The 16,328-nt window shown below is 35.6% G+C and overlaps 1 protein-coding gene across 8 annotated transcripts in view; it reads right to left on the bottom strand.

The window, feature by feature from the left end:
* FRYL (FRY like transcription coactivator) overlaps window positions 1-16,328 on the bottom strand; it is a 148,064-nt gene that overhangs the window by 84,030 nt on the left and 47,706 nt on the right. For all 8 annotated transcript variants that reach the window (XM_083862234.1, XM_083862230.1, XM_083862229.1 and 5 more), the window contains 4 exons: window positions 11,782-11,981; window positions 4,761-4,814; window positions 745-884; window positions 182-278 (listed from right to left, as the gene is read on the bottom strand). In XM_083862234.1, the coding sequence (XP_083718360.1) occupies window positions 182-278; window positions 745-884; window positions 4,761-4,814; window positions 11,782-11,901 (411 nt within the window). In that variant the 5' untranslated portion in view covers window positions 11,902-11,981. Of the gene's footprint in view, window positions 1-181; window positions 279-744; window positions 885-4,760; window positions 4,815-11,781; window positions 11,982-16,328 lie in introns of those variants that run through there.

The raw sequence follows: 16,328 nt of genomic DNA on the forward strand, positions 1-16,328 counted from the left end.
TAACGCAAGCACGTAAAGAAAAGGCAGAAGAGGCCAAAGGCTTTATGTAACTGGGAGTATAATTACAGCCTTACATATGCTCATCATAGGTATGTTCTAAAATAAAAATTTAAAGGAGACTATGAAAATCAATATTAAAATCAAAGTATTAAAATTAATTTGCCAAAGCAAAAGATCTTACCTGTTTTAGAACCTCTATTAAAACTAAACAAAAAATGAAATCTACAGCTAAGTCCCTCCTTTCAAGTAGATAATCTCTTTCACGTTGTTGGTCATCCCTAAAATAAGAAATCAAGAACACAGGAATCAGACATGAGACTGAATACAAATATTGCAGAGACAATGACTTCATTGTTTTTCATGTAATCACTGTTGCAGATGTATATAAAATGGACAGATGGAAAGACCTGGGGGTTTGGCACAGCACTGACATCTTGCCCCCTCCTCCTGAAAGGACCTGCCAATAATCAAAACAAAAAAGGGACCAACTAGCTTAGAATTACCAGTATCCAACTTTCTTTCTGTATATCCATATCAAAACCATTAAGTTACTTCATATGTATCATCTACACATGATTAAGTCAAGTTAAATACACCACCTCAAAGAAGTCTGTGTTCTTTCTACATAAATTTAGGTAAGGACAAATTCAAATACAACATACTTGTCACAGAAGTACAAAGCACATGTTTTCTTATGAGAAAGCACAAAAAAATCACACAGACAACTGCAAGGGAAATTCTTACCCCTTTGATTTTGTGCTTGACCGAGGTCTATATTCATAAGATTCATCTTCTGTTCCATTTTGTCGCCTGTACCAGTCAAACAAGGTGCGTAGTAAGGAGGGGAGACAGTGCTCTGCTACTGAGCTCATAGAGCTTATCAACTGAAAGAGTAAGAAAAGCCCTTTAGCTGGATATAGCAATGAAAATCCTAGAGTTTAATCATTCTTTCAAATTGGTTTTTAATATTAAAACCCATATATCACATAGCTTCATAAAGTACAACTTAATATTCATTTTCACTTAGAACAGTTACTCTTAATATTACACACTAAGTCCATTATTAAAAAAAAATTCAGCAAAGTCTGCCAAAGCTCACAAGGGTCACAAAATGACAAATTTATACATATATAATGTGTATAAAACCACTGAGAAAACAGCAGAGGTTTTAGGATGTACCTGAATGTTGCCATATGTATCTCTGAAGTATACACACTTTCACAGGTGACAGATAATGACAGATAAGAGACAACCCTCCAAAACTGAGGAAGTATAGAACTTTAAAAAACTTGCTTCTTTGGTTATTATATAAACAAAAATAAGAGCCTTTTAGATATTCTACATTGCCTTTAATACATTTGACTGGTCTGGGTCTCAAGCTATATTTACTTTTAGTGTAACTCCCCTGTCTATTGCTTTCTTTCAGAAAACCCATATGAGTAGCAAATTCATCTGTGCAACAGATACGGAAATAGAAACGATTTTAGAAGGAAGAATTTACGATGTTATTAAACTTAAATTCTCTAGGCTTCCTTTAACTAAAAACTTTTAAAGGGAACTCATAAGTATCCCAGCTTGGAAAGTAGAATGACTGAAGACAGCATAATGCCATTATAAACTTGCTTCCAGGAGGCAGCAGGGAGCAAGCCCATTCCCAAAACACAGGCTCGAATGGGAGAGTTACCATGTTGGTCACTGATGATATGTATTACTTACCTCTTGGATCTTTCAAAGATGTTTTAATTGAAGCTATGCTCATGCTGTAACTTATCTATTATTCACTATTCCAGATAACAATATAATATTATGGCAATACATGTTCTGATATAACATTACTGCAATTATTTCTTTTTCCTCCTTTGAAGCATCTTGGGTATTTAGGTTGGTGGAAGGGATGGAGACAAGTTAACCACAGGGAAACCTCAGAAGGACCCCTTTCAATCTTCTGAATACATTACTCAGCTTGTTAAGCAGTTAGTTATTCAAGTCACAAGAAATAGTGCTCCAAACCGATGGTTTTATTACAGAAGAAAAAGAAGCAAACTGCATTTTAAGCTTTACTAAACCTTTTCCTTAGACTTTCCTGCAAGCTTACACAATTGATCAATACTACCACCATTCATAAATGTTCCAGTAGTTAGGCAATTTACAGTGGTTTCCACAGAAACAAGCATGTATCACACGCATTCAAAAACGTCACTGTAAAGTGCAAAACCCAGAAACTACTGGTATAATGAAGCATTTTCCTCTTAAAAAATAAAAACTCAGTTTCACATAATGATTATTTATTTCCTGTCAAGTTTTGCTTTCTTTGTATTTTAATGAAAAGGCACTGGAATTACCAGGAAGATGATATCTTTGCTAATACTGCATAGCATCTAAGCAGAGCATCAGCTACTTTTCATTTAAAATAATTCTTATACTGTTTGGATACTAAATTTGAAATCATCTTATATTAAAAAAAAAAAAAGAATTTTTAATATAAAAAATGTCTTTCTTATACAGGAAAACGCTTTTATTTTAGCATTACTTTATGCCTAGATTGAAAGTAGCAGTCCAGACAAAGAGTGCTCCTGTAATACCCAGGAGGACAGGGCTGCAACAGACATGATGTATACTTCAGTTCCTCAGAATGAAGCAGCAAATCCTGCTCCAGTCTTAAAGGCTGTAACATATTGCTAATTGTTTGACATAACATATCCAACACCACAGTGAGAGATAAAAAGAGAAAAGCAAAATTATGGTAGGATGCTAGAGCACAAATTCCAGCTTTGGCCAAAATGGTGATCCTGAAACATTCTCAAGTTGTGCCTAATCATGACCAAGCCTGAACCTCATACACATCTGCTTTCAGTCACTGAGAAAGTCAATACATGCTTCTGTGTGATTATAAAGTTTTGGTGTCTTAGGACAAGAGCAGGAAATTGCCAAGTATGTTTCTTACAACAAACAAAAAAAGGAAAAACATAAGCTATTTCAGTTTCAAGCTGTACAAGCAAAAATATTTTAAGAAATGAAATATATGCTCTATAAAAAACCTCCTGTCCAGTAGCTTCCTGATGTGCTAGGAATGATAAAGGGAAAGCACTGGTACTAAAATGCTAAAATTTTTAACAGTTCACAAGTGTACCAACATACAAATCTCCTTTTCCAGAATGTTACTTCTTTTAGCTGAATTTATATTATTGTTCCAATTAATATATCAAATGACCAACAGAAGATTTCTGCAGTTTGAAAATTAGAAGCTATTCATTTTTCACACTTGTTCTAATAGCAGTCCTCTTGGTCTGGTTGTTTCCAACAGAAATGACGTATAATCCCATTAAATGCTATTTTACTTTTTCATTAGAGGGACAGGCAACACTACGTGCCTTCCTCCTTCATCCCTCTTCCCATCACTTACTGAGGTGAGAGAACAAGTCTTAATTAGATACCAACTTAGTCCCAGAGCCCTCTTTATTCACTTGCTCTCTTTATTTACTAAGAACAACACCTACTAATTCAGACCCCATTATTGGTACAGGTAAAGCCAATTTTTAGACACAGATTCCTGACTCCATAAATGATGAATAAGGATGAATAAGGTTGGCCCAGCAACAGCTCTAGCTACTCTGCTGATGCTGTGGCTGTGATCTCTGGATCTTTCTCATTCCCACACTTTGCTGATGATTTTTTTTAATCTGTAATCTTCTGCACTGCTGGAGAATTGTTCTTAATAAGGGTTTTATGCATCAAGCAACAAACAGAGATACACAATCTTAATCCCTTTTGCCAAACAATGTGCAAATTTCCCTAACAAAGTTCATAATCTCAGCCATTCAGGTCTGTCTAAAGCAGTTATTCAGTTGCATTAAAGTTCAGATCTCAACTTCGAAGTAGATTACAAATAACAAAAAAAAAAAAAAAAAAAAAAAAAGAATTCACACACATAAATATAGACACACAATCAAAACCATTTTTGAAAGAACTGTGTTTCCAGGAAAACTAGTTTCTTTCTATATTATCAAATTTTAAAAGTTATGTGTTTTATTTCTTATTTCTCTTCACTCAGTCTGTTCTTAGAACCTTCCTGTAGACAGAACACTAAGCTTCATATAGTAGATGCTAATCAGGAACAGTCAAGAACAGGAACAGGCAGTTAATGGCGCTTCCTCTGAACGCTGCCTCTCCATTTCAAGGAAGTGGTTATGAGACACAAACATGTCTACACTACTGAAGAATTAGAAATACAGACAATAAATATGAATAAATTGAGCAGAGAGTCATTCCAGACACAATTCACTGAGAGTAACTGAAATGGAATTACCTAGCAGTCTATCTATATTTTCAGCAAAGGACAAAGTAGCACTTTCATAACACTTTTGAATCTACCCTATCCCTTCTGCCATAGAATCAAAAAGCCCTCAGTAAAAGCCATGTTACTGAAATAAAATTAACACTATTTGTTTATAAAAACAGAACCCCAAACACTCAAACAATAAGTGACAGTAGAAATATACTAAGACTTTCTGTTCTCTAGTGCATTTCAGCATCTTTCTTCCACTAGTTTTCACTGCCACCTTCAGATAATTACCTATTCTAGTAGTTTCTTACTGTCATATTATACAATGGAAAATAAAGTGTAACATTCATAATCTAAATCTTCTGACACAGATTTAGATGCAGATGTTCTCAGTATTTACAACAGTGGAATCGTCATACTGCAAAAATAAAGCCCACCTTAATCCAATAAAAGTTGCCTTCAATTATATGTCTCCTACCTGATCAAACTGAAGATCTTCACCTCTTTGAAGAGATCTGGACAAGAGCTTTTCCTGTAAAAAAACAAATATACATTTCGCAATGCAATTAACTATTATCAAAGGTAGATTCCTTCTTTCTTAGTTATATTACAGAACAAAGAAATAACTTTTAATGTAAATATTTGCATTGTTTTTCAGACAGAAATCTTTCTGGAGACATGAAGCATACTCCCAAAAATTAACTCAGTAGCTAAACAATAATAACATTAAAGATTGACAAACAGAAGATATCGGAAGCCAAATGGGAACCAGCTGGTGGTGGGTGTCAAGTGTAACTTAGAGGGAAAGCCATTCCCATCTCAATTAACAAGTGTATTCATGTTCATATATGGCAATTATTCTAAGTCACAATAATGATTTTTAAAACGTCTTTGCAAAGGCAGAGACAAGTGTTCAATGCATTTCCAATCTGCTCTTCCCCTGAACTGCAATGAAACATAGTTACAAGACCTACTCCAGTAAAAGGAGAATGTGAATAATCACTTGCTTTAATTTGAAATAACTATAAGGGACAAAAAAATGCAATATTACCAGAATTTTACTTATTACAATATTTATTGCTACCAGTAACATGTGACATACTGCTCTGTTAAAAGCAAAATTAAATTATATTCCTGACTAAATAATTTAGTGAGGATTAAAGTATTACAGAAACAAAACATTCACAAACTCTAATAGTAAATGGTGATTCCCACTAATCATTGCGTAGAGTACAAAATTATACACTTAGAAGAAATACAAGCTTTATACCTTGCTCAGGTACACTGGCAAGTAAAAAAAAAAAAAGAAAAAAAGAAAAGAAAAGAAAAAAAAAAAAGTAGAGGAAAAGAAGAAAAGGGAAGAAAAAAGAAAAACAAGAAAGAGCACTGTGTCCTGTGGACTGGCTCTGAGAGACAGTGATTTACAGCAACCCAAGTGTCACAGTAACAGTTTTAAGGGCACACTGCAAAGCAGTAACATATATAAAGATCTGATGAGCACTTCCTGCTATTTAAAAAAAAAAAATAAACTACCCTTCACTTGATAATATTATAAATGACTCCAAAATGTCATCTTTCACAAGGAAAGTAAAAAATGTACCTAAAGAATTAATAGCTCACATTAGAGCGCAGTTAGCAAACAAGGAAGTTTTATGGAGCAAGGTAAGTCAAGTAGTTAACTGGCCTGGTTTGGCATGTAAAAGGAGGTGGTGAACAATATTGATAGACAGTTCTGCTCGCAACAGGTTGTAACTCAGCACAAAGTAACTGCTCAGTAGTTTAGTAGGTGACAATAGCCCAGGCTGTTGACAAAAACTGAGAAAGTCAACATTGTTTGGTGATTAACACTTGCAAGGCTGCAAGAGACAAGACTATATGCTCAACAGATAATTCATACTGCATGTCCCAAATCCAGGTTTGAACTCGCAACTTATTTGTTCTTGCCCTAATTGTAATCTTGAAAATACAGCACAATTTCTGGCATTTTCTGCTGTAAGTGCAGCTGTATTTGGTGTTTAAAAAAATGCAATATCTAGCAACTATTACAGTCTCTGAAAACCTGAATTCAACACTGCCCAGACTAAAAGCATTTGCCTACTCTGAAAGTATAATTTGAAATAATATAGATGCCAATTCACAAGTCATTTTCACGTTCCATAATCCAAAGAAATCCACTTAATTATCTGGGAAAATACTACCATTTATGTTTACTTCCAGTATGCCCAAATTAAAAAATATTTTAAGGAGGGGGTTTCAGGAAAATGCATTCTGAAAAAGCTCTATTTTTTATCAACTGTAATAGTTAACGTTCTTTCACTGCCTATTCAAAACACTGTTATGAGAATTGGTATTTTGAAGCATATACTAGAAGCTCCAGAGAACACTTGCAAAGCCGAATTTTCTTTTAGCTAGCACTCCTCCCTCCTTTTTTTCCTACATGGAAATGCCTGCTTTAGGTGAATTCACGTTGTCTATATTGCGCTTTCTGATAAATTGCACAATAATTGCCAGCTTATCTATAAAGCAGAAATGCAAGAAATGTTCCACTCTATATAAACATTGTATCATTGCTAATTAAGTTAAATGAGAAAAAACAGAAAATTATTTCCCTAAAAGACAGGAAAGTGACTTTCCTGTAAGAAGATAGGAAAAGTCAGGTTCCTTAAGTGTCCTTTTTGGGGTCCAGGGTATTCCTTTGGACGCCCTGGGACCCAAGGAAGGGAGTTTGAATCTTGGACAGGGAGTGTGAAGCCAGTCCAGGGGGGTGGCAAACCCTGGCACAGAGCCCAGGAGGACACAGTGTTTGATTTCAGTCCGTGGAAAAAAGCTTCTAACATTGAGAGAAGAATTACAAGTCACGAAGGTGTGACAGACAGTAGTGTAGTTTATCACTGGGTGGAAAATTTTGTAGTTTGGGATTCTTAGAATGGAGGTGAATAGGGGACAAGATGGAGGATGTAGGGCAGAGCCCTGGGTTCTTCTTGTTCTCCCTTGGCATCCATCTTCCGTAGTGACAGGGGCACAAAGTAGTTGAAGGAGATTGGGTCAGTTCAGAGGTGACTCTTTTACTATAGGTAATAGGCATTGGCACACAACTGTAAATAAGAGACACGTAATTTTCTGTCTAAGAAGACAGCAACCTCCCATCACAGGGGGAGTCGCTTCATGTCCAAGCTGCTGTTCACATCTTGGCCGGGCACAGAGAAACTTGTAGGATAAGAATTAATAAACACATGAGAAACCTTGAAAAACAAGACCTTGAAGACTCCGTTTCATTCTTGCGCCTGGCTCAGGCCTTTCAGAGGGCAAAAGACTCTCTCGAACCACCACCTGAATCTCAGGTGAGAGAAAACCAAACCCGAGAGTCCTCAGGATACAATGTCCCAACAACCATAATACTACAAAAGTATTATACAGGTGAAGAAACCCTGGGTTCACTATACCTACTGCATGTGTCTAAATCCAAAAACTGCTAAAGTAAAGAATGACAAATCAAAGAGAAGTGAAATAATCTGTAAGTCTTTAGATAAGGAAGTTGAAAACCGTGTCTATAGAGAGCAAACTAGTTCTGAAAGTTTAGCTGCACTCTCATAATCGGTACTAATTTAGATACTTCTGTATATCCAATGTTTAAGATTTTAAGGTCAGAAAGAATGAAGACCTTACAAGTTCATAACCCTCTCTATTATGTTTCTTCAGCACTAAGGATCTTAACTGTTAAAAGGTAAATACACAAGAGTTAGTGTAACACTGACCAAACAAAGGTGACATAACCAAATAATACTCTTGAACCCCATCACAGGTTTATTAAGGTCTTTGAATTATTTACATGGCTTTAAAATTTATTTTCTTTTAATGTCTTCTTCTACCTCTGCTTTGTCATGGCTCTAGACATCTCACGTGATTTAAAAAAAAACGATTCAACAGTATAAAGTAAAGGTCTGGAAATTCTAACTGAATTAATAATTTAAGATTTATTTTCCTGTCTTCCTGAAGTTCAGAGAGAGATGAAAATAATAGGTCTACATTTATCTTTTGCAAGTGAAATGAAAAAAACAAAACCCTATTGCATTAAGCAAAGAGCAGTTTGCATCCATTGTGTAAAGGAGAAATGTCAACATATGGCAGGCAGCAGGGATCAGGATGTGCATGTGCTGTGCAAACAACTGCACCCATGGAAAAAGGTACCACCCGTTGGCCCCTCTCCAGCATTCCCTGGCACCATCCTCTGGTGGCCAGCACACCTCAGCAGGGTGGCTCAGGTGTGCACAGCAAACTAGAGAACTTCTGGCTGTCCTTCAAGCTGCAGGGAAGAAATCAGACACAGGAGGTTGCTTTGCCTCCTGCAGCTGGAGGGCTGGGCAGTGCCTGCATCCTTGCCCCAGGGGCAAGCAGAGTACTATGCTAAATTTTACTTCAGACAAACTTTTGAAAGCACCTAGGCAAGACTTGCAAAAGTGTCCAGTGCTAGTCTGAGCCATGTTTAGTATTTCCACAATAGAATAAAATCACTTGTGTTAGTAACAGGCTTAAATACTCTTGCTAGTTTTGACTTTAACATGAGACAATTACAATTTAGCAGGCCAGCAGCTTATCAACTTGGTGGCACCATGTTAAACTCTCTGCTTAAATTCTAACCACCCATATTTACATGCAGCTTGACAAAATACAAAATAATTGAGTTTACCACTAATCTTTTTAACTGGTATGGTTTATGTCAGATTTGGGGAAGCCTGATGTCATTCCTCAGTGTCATCCTTCTCAGCTGAGGAGGAGTATCATTGGGCTCTTCTTTCCTTTAAAACTATATATTGGTGCAAAAGATTTAGCATAACTGGTTTTTTAAAAAAAAGTGCTTTTATTTAATTTATTCACTAAAAGGATGATCTGCCTTCCTGTCATTACACTTGCTGCTTTCATTTAATCATTTATTTTAAGCATTTGCTGATAAGCTCTGTCTGTAACTTTGAAAATGCTGAGGTATTACAATTTTGCAAGCAGAGAACTCTTAATTAAATTAGTAAGAAGAAAGTAGGTAAAATTCACAGCCAGAGAAACCATTCAGGTCATTTTTGAAATCACAAGTCAGTTACTTTTAAATGTAATCCACACATCTAGCAGAAATGATACTACCCCTCATCCACAGATGCTGTCTTGATCTGCAGTGACTTTTTTAAAATTTATCGTTTAATTAATTTTTGCTCCCCTACAGGCACATTCAAGTTTTAAAAAGTGTCTGGCTCCTAATTTTGATTGGTCTAGCTTTAAATTCTCGCAAATAGCTTCATCCAACAGCCTATCTTTATTAAAGCCTATATATATTCTCCACACTTTTGTTTGCAGCCAAGTCATTCCACAAAATCAAATCACACTAAAATAATAAAAGGTTTTCCACTTTTCCATTAAAGCCTTTTATCCAATCACAATCAGTGCTTTTCTGGTGCTCTTCCAGCCTTTTAATCTTTCTTTTTAAATTTCATACACTAGAACTGAATGTTCAGTGTTTAAATTCTACATAGAGAAATAAAACTGCTTCAATACTTTAGTATTTCATTTCAGTGGGACACTTAAGGATTCTCTTCTACCTCTTTATGTTATAAAGGCTCAGGATATTTCACTTTTCCACAGCTTTTGGCACCTCTCCTAATGTGCTGATTTTCTATGCAGTCCTTCTCACCCACCAGTATAAAATAAGGAAAGCTGGCTATACATGTAAATTACATTTGATTCCATTAAAATACCTTTTGTTTAAAGGAATTTAGCAAATGAACCCAGACAAAACTGTTAAAAACCTTTATAGAGGACTACTTTAGTAACATTTGTAATTTCTTACTTTATCCTAAAGTAACACAAAATACTGAGTTCAGATTTTTATCAGTAAAAAAATCTTGACTAAGGCAGACTTCATGTAATCACCATAAAACCTCACCAGGCAACAAAGGTGGAAATCACTCTTCTGTGAAAAGGGAATTATTTAATTAGTTTCATGGGGTTTCTAATTTTTAATCTAGTGACGTGTTTCAATTTTGTATGATTAACAGATTAAAAAACATTTGTTTAATTAACAGTCAACAGCATGGCAAGGAGACACCAAACCTGGGATTGATGACAGAGGATTTATTTAATCTGGTCTAGGGACAAGTTTGGCAGCACAAGTGAACTCCAGGGCTATTATATTTATCTTGCTACTGTTATTCTGGTTAGATTTGACTCCACACTAGCCATGTCTGCAGGAAAAGCCCTCTTCAGCTCATCTCAGTCACAGCCCATCTGTCCCTCTGGCCAAGCACTACCCTCCCTGTCTGTTTAGCTGATGAATGGCAATGGGGCTGGAGGAGCAGCATTTGACACACAGATGGACAGTGGAGCTACCACAGTCTTTCCACCCATGTACAGTATCACTGTCACTACAGCTCTCCTCTCATTTTTAGCCAGGAATCTTTCATCACTTATGTGCCCCTTTTTGCTATGAAGTTTTTGTGATTTCTTATAAACCCCTCCCAAACACATGACTTTTTGGATGTCTAAAAACAAATACACAAGTTATATTTAAGTTGTAAACTTGCCTGGTGCACACAGATATATGTATATATATGTGTATATATATATATATAGATATATACATATATAATAGGTATAAAGAAAAGTTTCATTTTCCTCAGTCTTTTCTCTACTGTGGTAGATATTTTATCACATGGGTGCAGTTGAAGGTGATTCTGGAATCCACAAAACAGTTTTAGCCCTGAATTTGTGTTCTTTTGGACTGTTTCCTAAGAAAACTTTTTCCTGAAGTTTCAAAACTGGGGCTTAAAAGCTGATATATGCCTTTTCTGCATGAACACTTTGCAAGCAGTGCCAAAGCATCTCACCACATGAGCCACAGCAACTCACCTGCACAGCAAATTTCCAGGTTTTTAAAAATGTTTGTTTTGTTTGCTGTGGTTATGGGGATTTTTTTTGTTTTCTTTTTTTTTTTTCAGAAATTTGCAAATGAAAAGAAATCGGTTTATTTCAAGTGGATCACTAATGGAATTTTGCTTTTTTGCCTAATCTACAATATATGCAGACTACTATATTATTCCAGGTGTTAGTATCATTACTTTGGAAAACAAATCAAATGCATCTTTTCTTCAAAGTATATTGTCCAAGTATTAATTCAAAGAAACACTGACAGGAAACACACTTCACAGTATTAATGAAGGAACATTTTTTGTTGTTCCTATTTCCTTTTGTAACTCCACAGACCTTAGGGATACACTAAGAGGTCCTGTTTCCAGTAACTACTAGGTAACAGTTTTAACACAAGTCAGTAAAACAAATCAGGCAGCAATCCTGTTTGCAGAAGCCTATTTATTCCTGAAGTAATCCCTTTGAAAAGTCAACAGTATCTGGGAATGCTTTTTTCCACTTTTTTCCAGTAACCATACATAAAAGAAATCAGCCTATTTCAGAAAAAAACAAGACCGTTTTGAGAGATATTATGAAAAAAAAGGACTCACCAAAGGTTCAGCCATTACAAGTTCAATTTTCTTTTCAGCTTGAACAGCAAATTCAGCAAAGAGGCTTTTGATGACATATTCGCCCGGTTTCACATCTGGGTCAATAGTAATGTTAGACATGATGATGCCTCTCTTTTCCCAGGTGGAAACAACACTTGGAGGAACTCTACGTTTATTTACTCTGCTGGGTGGTGCGGAGGCTATAGGTAAAAAAACAAGAAAAACACAGAGCTATAAAGCAGAGCTTCTAAACACAGTGCCAGTCACTTTGTATTTTCCCAATCATCACACACATATTTTCTTACAGTAAATTCTTTAAAACAGAAGGAAACAACTAGCTATAACATACAACAAGAATTTGTTTTAGTTAGGTCGGAATTTCTACTCTTGAGTTGCACAAGGATTTACAGCGTAGGTCACTTCTGTTACTGATAAAATGCTCTACAATGACCATGATTAACATACAGTATCTTCAGTTCAAGTATGACTAAAAATCAGAAGGTTGAATGGCAAGGGTTATCCCCCTATATTATGAGAAGCACTGCTTGATTCCATTTTATAGATCAACCATGAACTTCGCGTTTCTATTTTATGTCCGATCTTCTAGTCCCATGTTAAAAATTTGTTCCTTCTAAGAAATATTTATTAATCAATACAAATAACACTGTATACATCAGTCTCATTTTTAAGAATTAATGCATTTGCTTTTATACTGAAATTGTCATATACAAACTTTATATATAGTTAGCCACCTTTAATTTTCTTTTTCTCCAGAACATTTATTTATTTATTGTGAAAGCTGCCAGCAATGTGAACTGCAGTACTGAAAATTATGTTTCAGAACTCACACACAGAAGTTTAATACACAAAACAGAGTAAATAATTACAATTCTTGTCTTGCACACTATATCAAAATAACCGTTGACACCTCTTAATGATGACCCAGATGTACCAAGGGAGGTCTGATATTTCCCTAGCGTATTCTGTGACTGAAGATGTTATTTTTCAATTGATATTAGGAATTGATATTAACAATTCTTATCTATTGATGTTAAGATTTTATTTTCCTAAGACAGTCATGCAGGGAGCCTAGTTGCCATTTGTTTAATTTTGTTACATTTCATTATTTGTTTAGGTAAGCTTTTTTAAGGCTTTTTGCTGGTAAAGTGTGAGGAGGCGCATTTGGTTTATTTTACTGAACCTGAAAATTTTCTTATATGTTCTCAGTTTTTACATGTGCAAACCCTATTATGTAAATATTATCCACAATTTTTACTCAATTTTTTTTTTCAACTCATTTATGTAAAAACATGAGACCAAACGTGGAGACCAAACCTTCGGTACATCATATCTTCTCAAGTTAAGTCTTGGCCATTAATTATATCTTCTATCAATCCAGAAAGCTACATTTCACATAATATAACACAGACTGGCACAACTTCCATTGCAATTTATCATTTATCATATGCATTAGTGAAGTGAGCAACTGCAGGAGTGAAAACTGAATGCCTCCAAATACCTTAGCTTCTAATCCAAAAGGAAGGTTACCTTGCATAAGGTTGTGAGTACTACACATGACCTGTTTTTAATCTCTATGCTATTGTATAAACTTGCTAAAGCTGGAGTAATGTATATCTTGTCCTGTACATAAATTGCAGTATCCTTTCCTTGAGGCTGGAGAAAGACTCTCACAAGGTCACAAAACTGAATTCCCAGGAAGCAGGGGGAACACCAGAACAACTGGCACACATAAAACTGCACGTCATAAAACATTTCTAAACATCCTCCAACACTTCAATCCAGCACTTTGATCTCAGTAACAGAGGCCCTAAAAGACAGGGCATGTCCCACACAGCAGAGACAATGGGACATCACAGACACTGCCATGATCTAGATCCCTATGGTAGAAGCTCACTAGATATAAGTACAGAAAACCATTAAGAAACAGAACAAAGTGCAGATTGCAAAAGGAAGATGACAACCCAAAACTCTTTCTCACCCACATCTGATGATTGGCTCGTCCTTCAGTACAGAAACATAAACATTACAGGGACTTCAAAAAATATTTCATGTCTTTACAATGGCCTATGTTCCCCAGCACCTGTACTCTTGCCATCCTTAAGCCCCAATGTTTCCAAAGGCAGCCCAGAAAATGAGAGAGATGCATTACGCGTCAAGAAAAAGAGCACAGAGGTTTGAGAATAGGTGAAAAGAAGGAATAAATATATTCTTCCTAGCTATGGCAGGTAACAAACAGAAATACCAAGCGTGGGATAGGCAAACAGAAGAATGCTGTTACTAATCTGTTCACATGCACAAACTCTCCAGGTGGCAATGAACTTACCCTCCCAAAAAACAAGGGAAAACTGTCCAACTGAAGCAATTATAAACACTGCCATGAGAGTACTACAATTACCTTAGTTTTGCTACAATGTAAGAGTATGTTAAAAGGCAGAAAAAATTACTAGGATTTACTTTCATCTATGAACTTGCTGAGGACTCTAATTCATGACACCACTAATGGCTGACACTAGCATCATGACTCTTCTCTTGGATACGACAATGTTCATGGTTTTATCGGCTTTGTAAACCCAGTAATTTAGTTAAATACACACAGAAAACAAACATGTAGGAGGGAAAATGGAGAGGGAGGTTGACTGTTTAATAAGAAAATATGTAAGAGTTTTTAAAAGAAAAGTCAAAATTTATTCTCAGATTTCTTAACTAGGTCAAACAACATTATTATCTGGTATAATTATGTTCAGTAGGATTCATTTACTCATGAATTTGCAATCAATAACATCATAGGAAGGATCTATATGGATTTTAAATATGCCTAATGGAAAAATAAAAGTCATTGCAGGACAGGATTAAATGGGTTTTTTCCTGCCATCAAAGCATAAGCCATCCTTTACTCTTAGCTGCCAGAGAAAATGTAAGTCTCAAAAATCGTTTGGAAGCTTAAAAACATGAAGTGTTCTACAGAACTTCAGCTGAGATCTGGAACCAGAAACCATGCAACTTGCAACAGTTCAAAACTAAAAAACTACTTTCATAAATCGCTTGAAAACAGAGAACCTTATTCACTCGAAACAATATCCTGTTTGTTTGCTCTGATGTGAGCTACTGCTACATGGGAAATCTGGGAGCAAAGCAGTAAGGAAATCTTTGTTAAACAGTATTGTTTGGTTGCTAGGGCCACACCAAATTGTTTGGATAGTTGCAAGGAACAGTAAAACAATACAAAGGATAATTAGACAGACAACACACTCCTAGGTCAAAAGGCAACACGCCCTAATGTATGCTAAATGAGAAACAAAGTTGTTTCATGTTAAACACAAGTGTCTAGAAGTAGGAAAGGTTATTTAATAGCCAAGTTGATAGTAAAGAATGCTACTATTTTATCATCCTGTTTCTCTCCACATAGCCCAAATGCATGAAGTATTTGAGGATATAAAGTAGCATCCTACTTACCAATGAGACTATTCAGGGCTCAAACATACAAAGCAGGTACTGAAAGGTAACGAGCACGCCCCAGCCAGTGACAGCTGATGAGTCCATTTTACTTCACAGCTAATATAAAATCATGATTTTTAGCTTTCAGACTTTTTTTGGGTACTACTTTACGTTTAGCCAAGCATTGGCACTTCATATATGCTTTTTTCCCCAAGCTTTTCACAGTTTTTGCTTTAACTGAAATTTGGGTTCAGATGCTGCTGTGTCTTAGGAAGTTGGAATGGTTGGACTGAATTAAAACTTCCATCAAGTATCTCCCCTCTTTCCAGATACCAGAAAACACATCTGGAATTACTTTATAGCTTTTTAAAATGAGGTACCCAACTATAAAATAAGCATGCTCAACACAGTCTTAAGGGGCCTCTGCAGTTTTCATCAAGCAGATTATATTCTTGGATGCTATTTTTAATTAATTGCTAAAGCAGTAGATAATTTTACATAGCTCACATTTAGCAATTAAGCTTTTTACTGTAATTTTTGCAGCACATGTACTTTCACAGGTACTTTATATTTCCTGTGACACTTGTTGCAGAATAGGGTTTGCATGTCCAACTGACAATACAAAGATTTCCAAAGACTAAAAATATTACGTGTGGTTACTTAAAGGAATTTTAATTAAGCTCCTTGCCTTCTACTTTGATAACATCTAGAACATTTTATCCTGCCTCACAGAAATGATATTAATATACATGGAAACTTGTCTGTAGTGATTGTTAGAGTGTTTCATAACAACAAATCTTTAGTTGTTTAACCAAAATAATAATTTGTTAGAGTGTTTCATAACAACAAATCTTTAGTTATTTTACCAAAATAATATTTTTTTTCCTAAAAAGGATGTCAATGCTCAAAAAAGATGGCAATCTATCCAGAATCATCCCAACAAATTATGAACAGAGCCCAAATGTTAAATCTAGGTTTCCCATGTCCCGGATCAGAACCCTGTTTTTCAGAGCAACTTCTTCAATAAATTTATCATTATTTCACTATTCTAAAATTGCTGTTGATCATCACGTTTCTACTGTTTCCAAAGT

This window comes from Zosterops lateralis, assembly GCF_965231275.1.
Source record: "Zosterops lateralis genome assembly, chromosome: 5".
NCBI lineage: Eukaryota > Metazoa > Chordata > Aves > Passeriformes > Zosteropidae > Zosterops > Zosterops lateralis.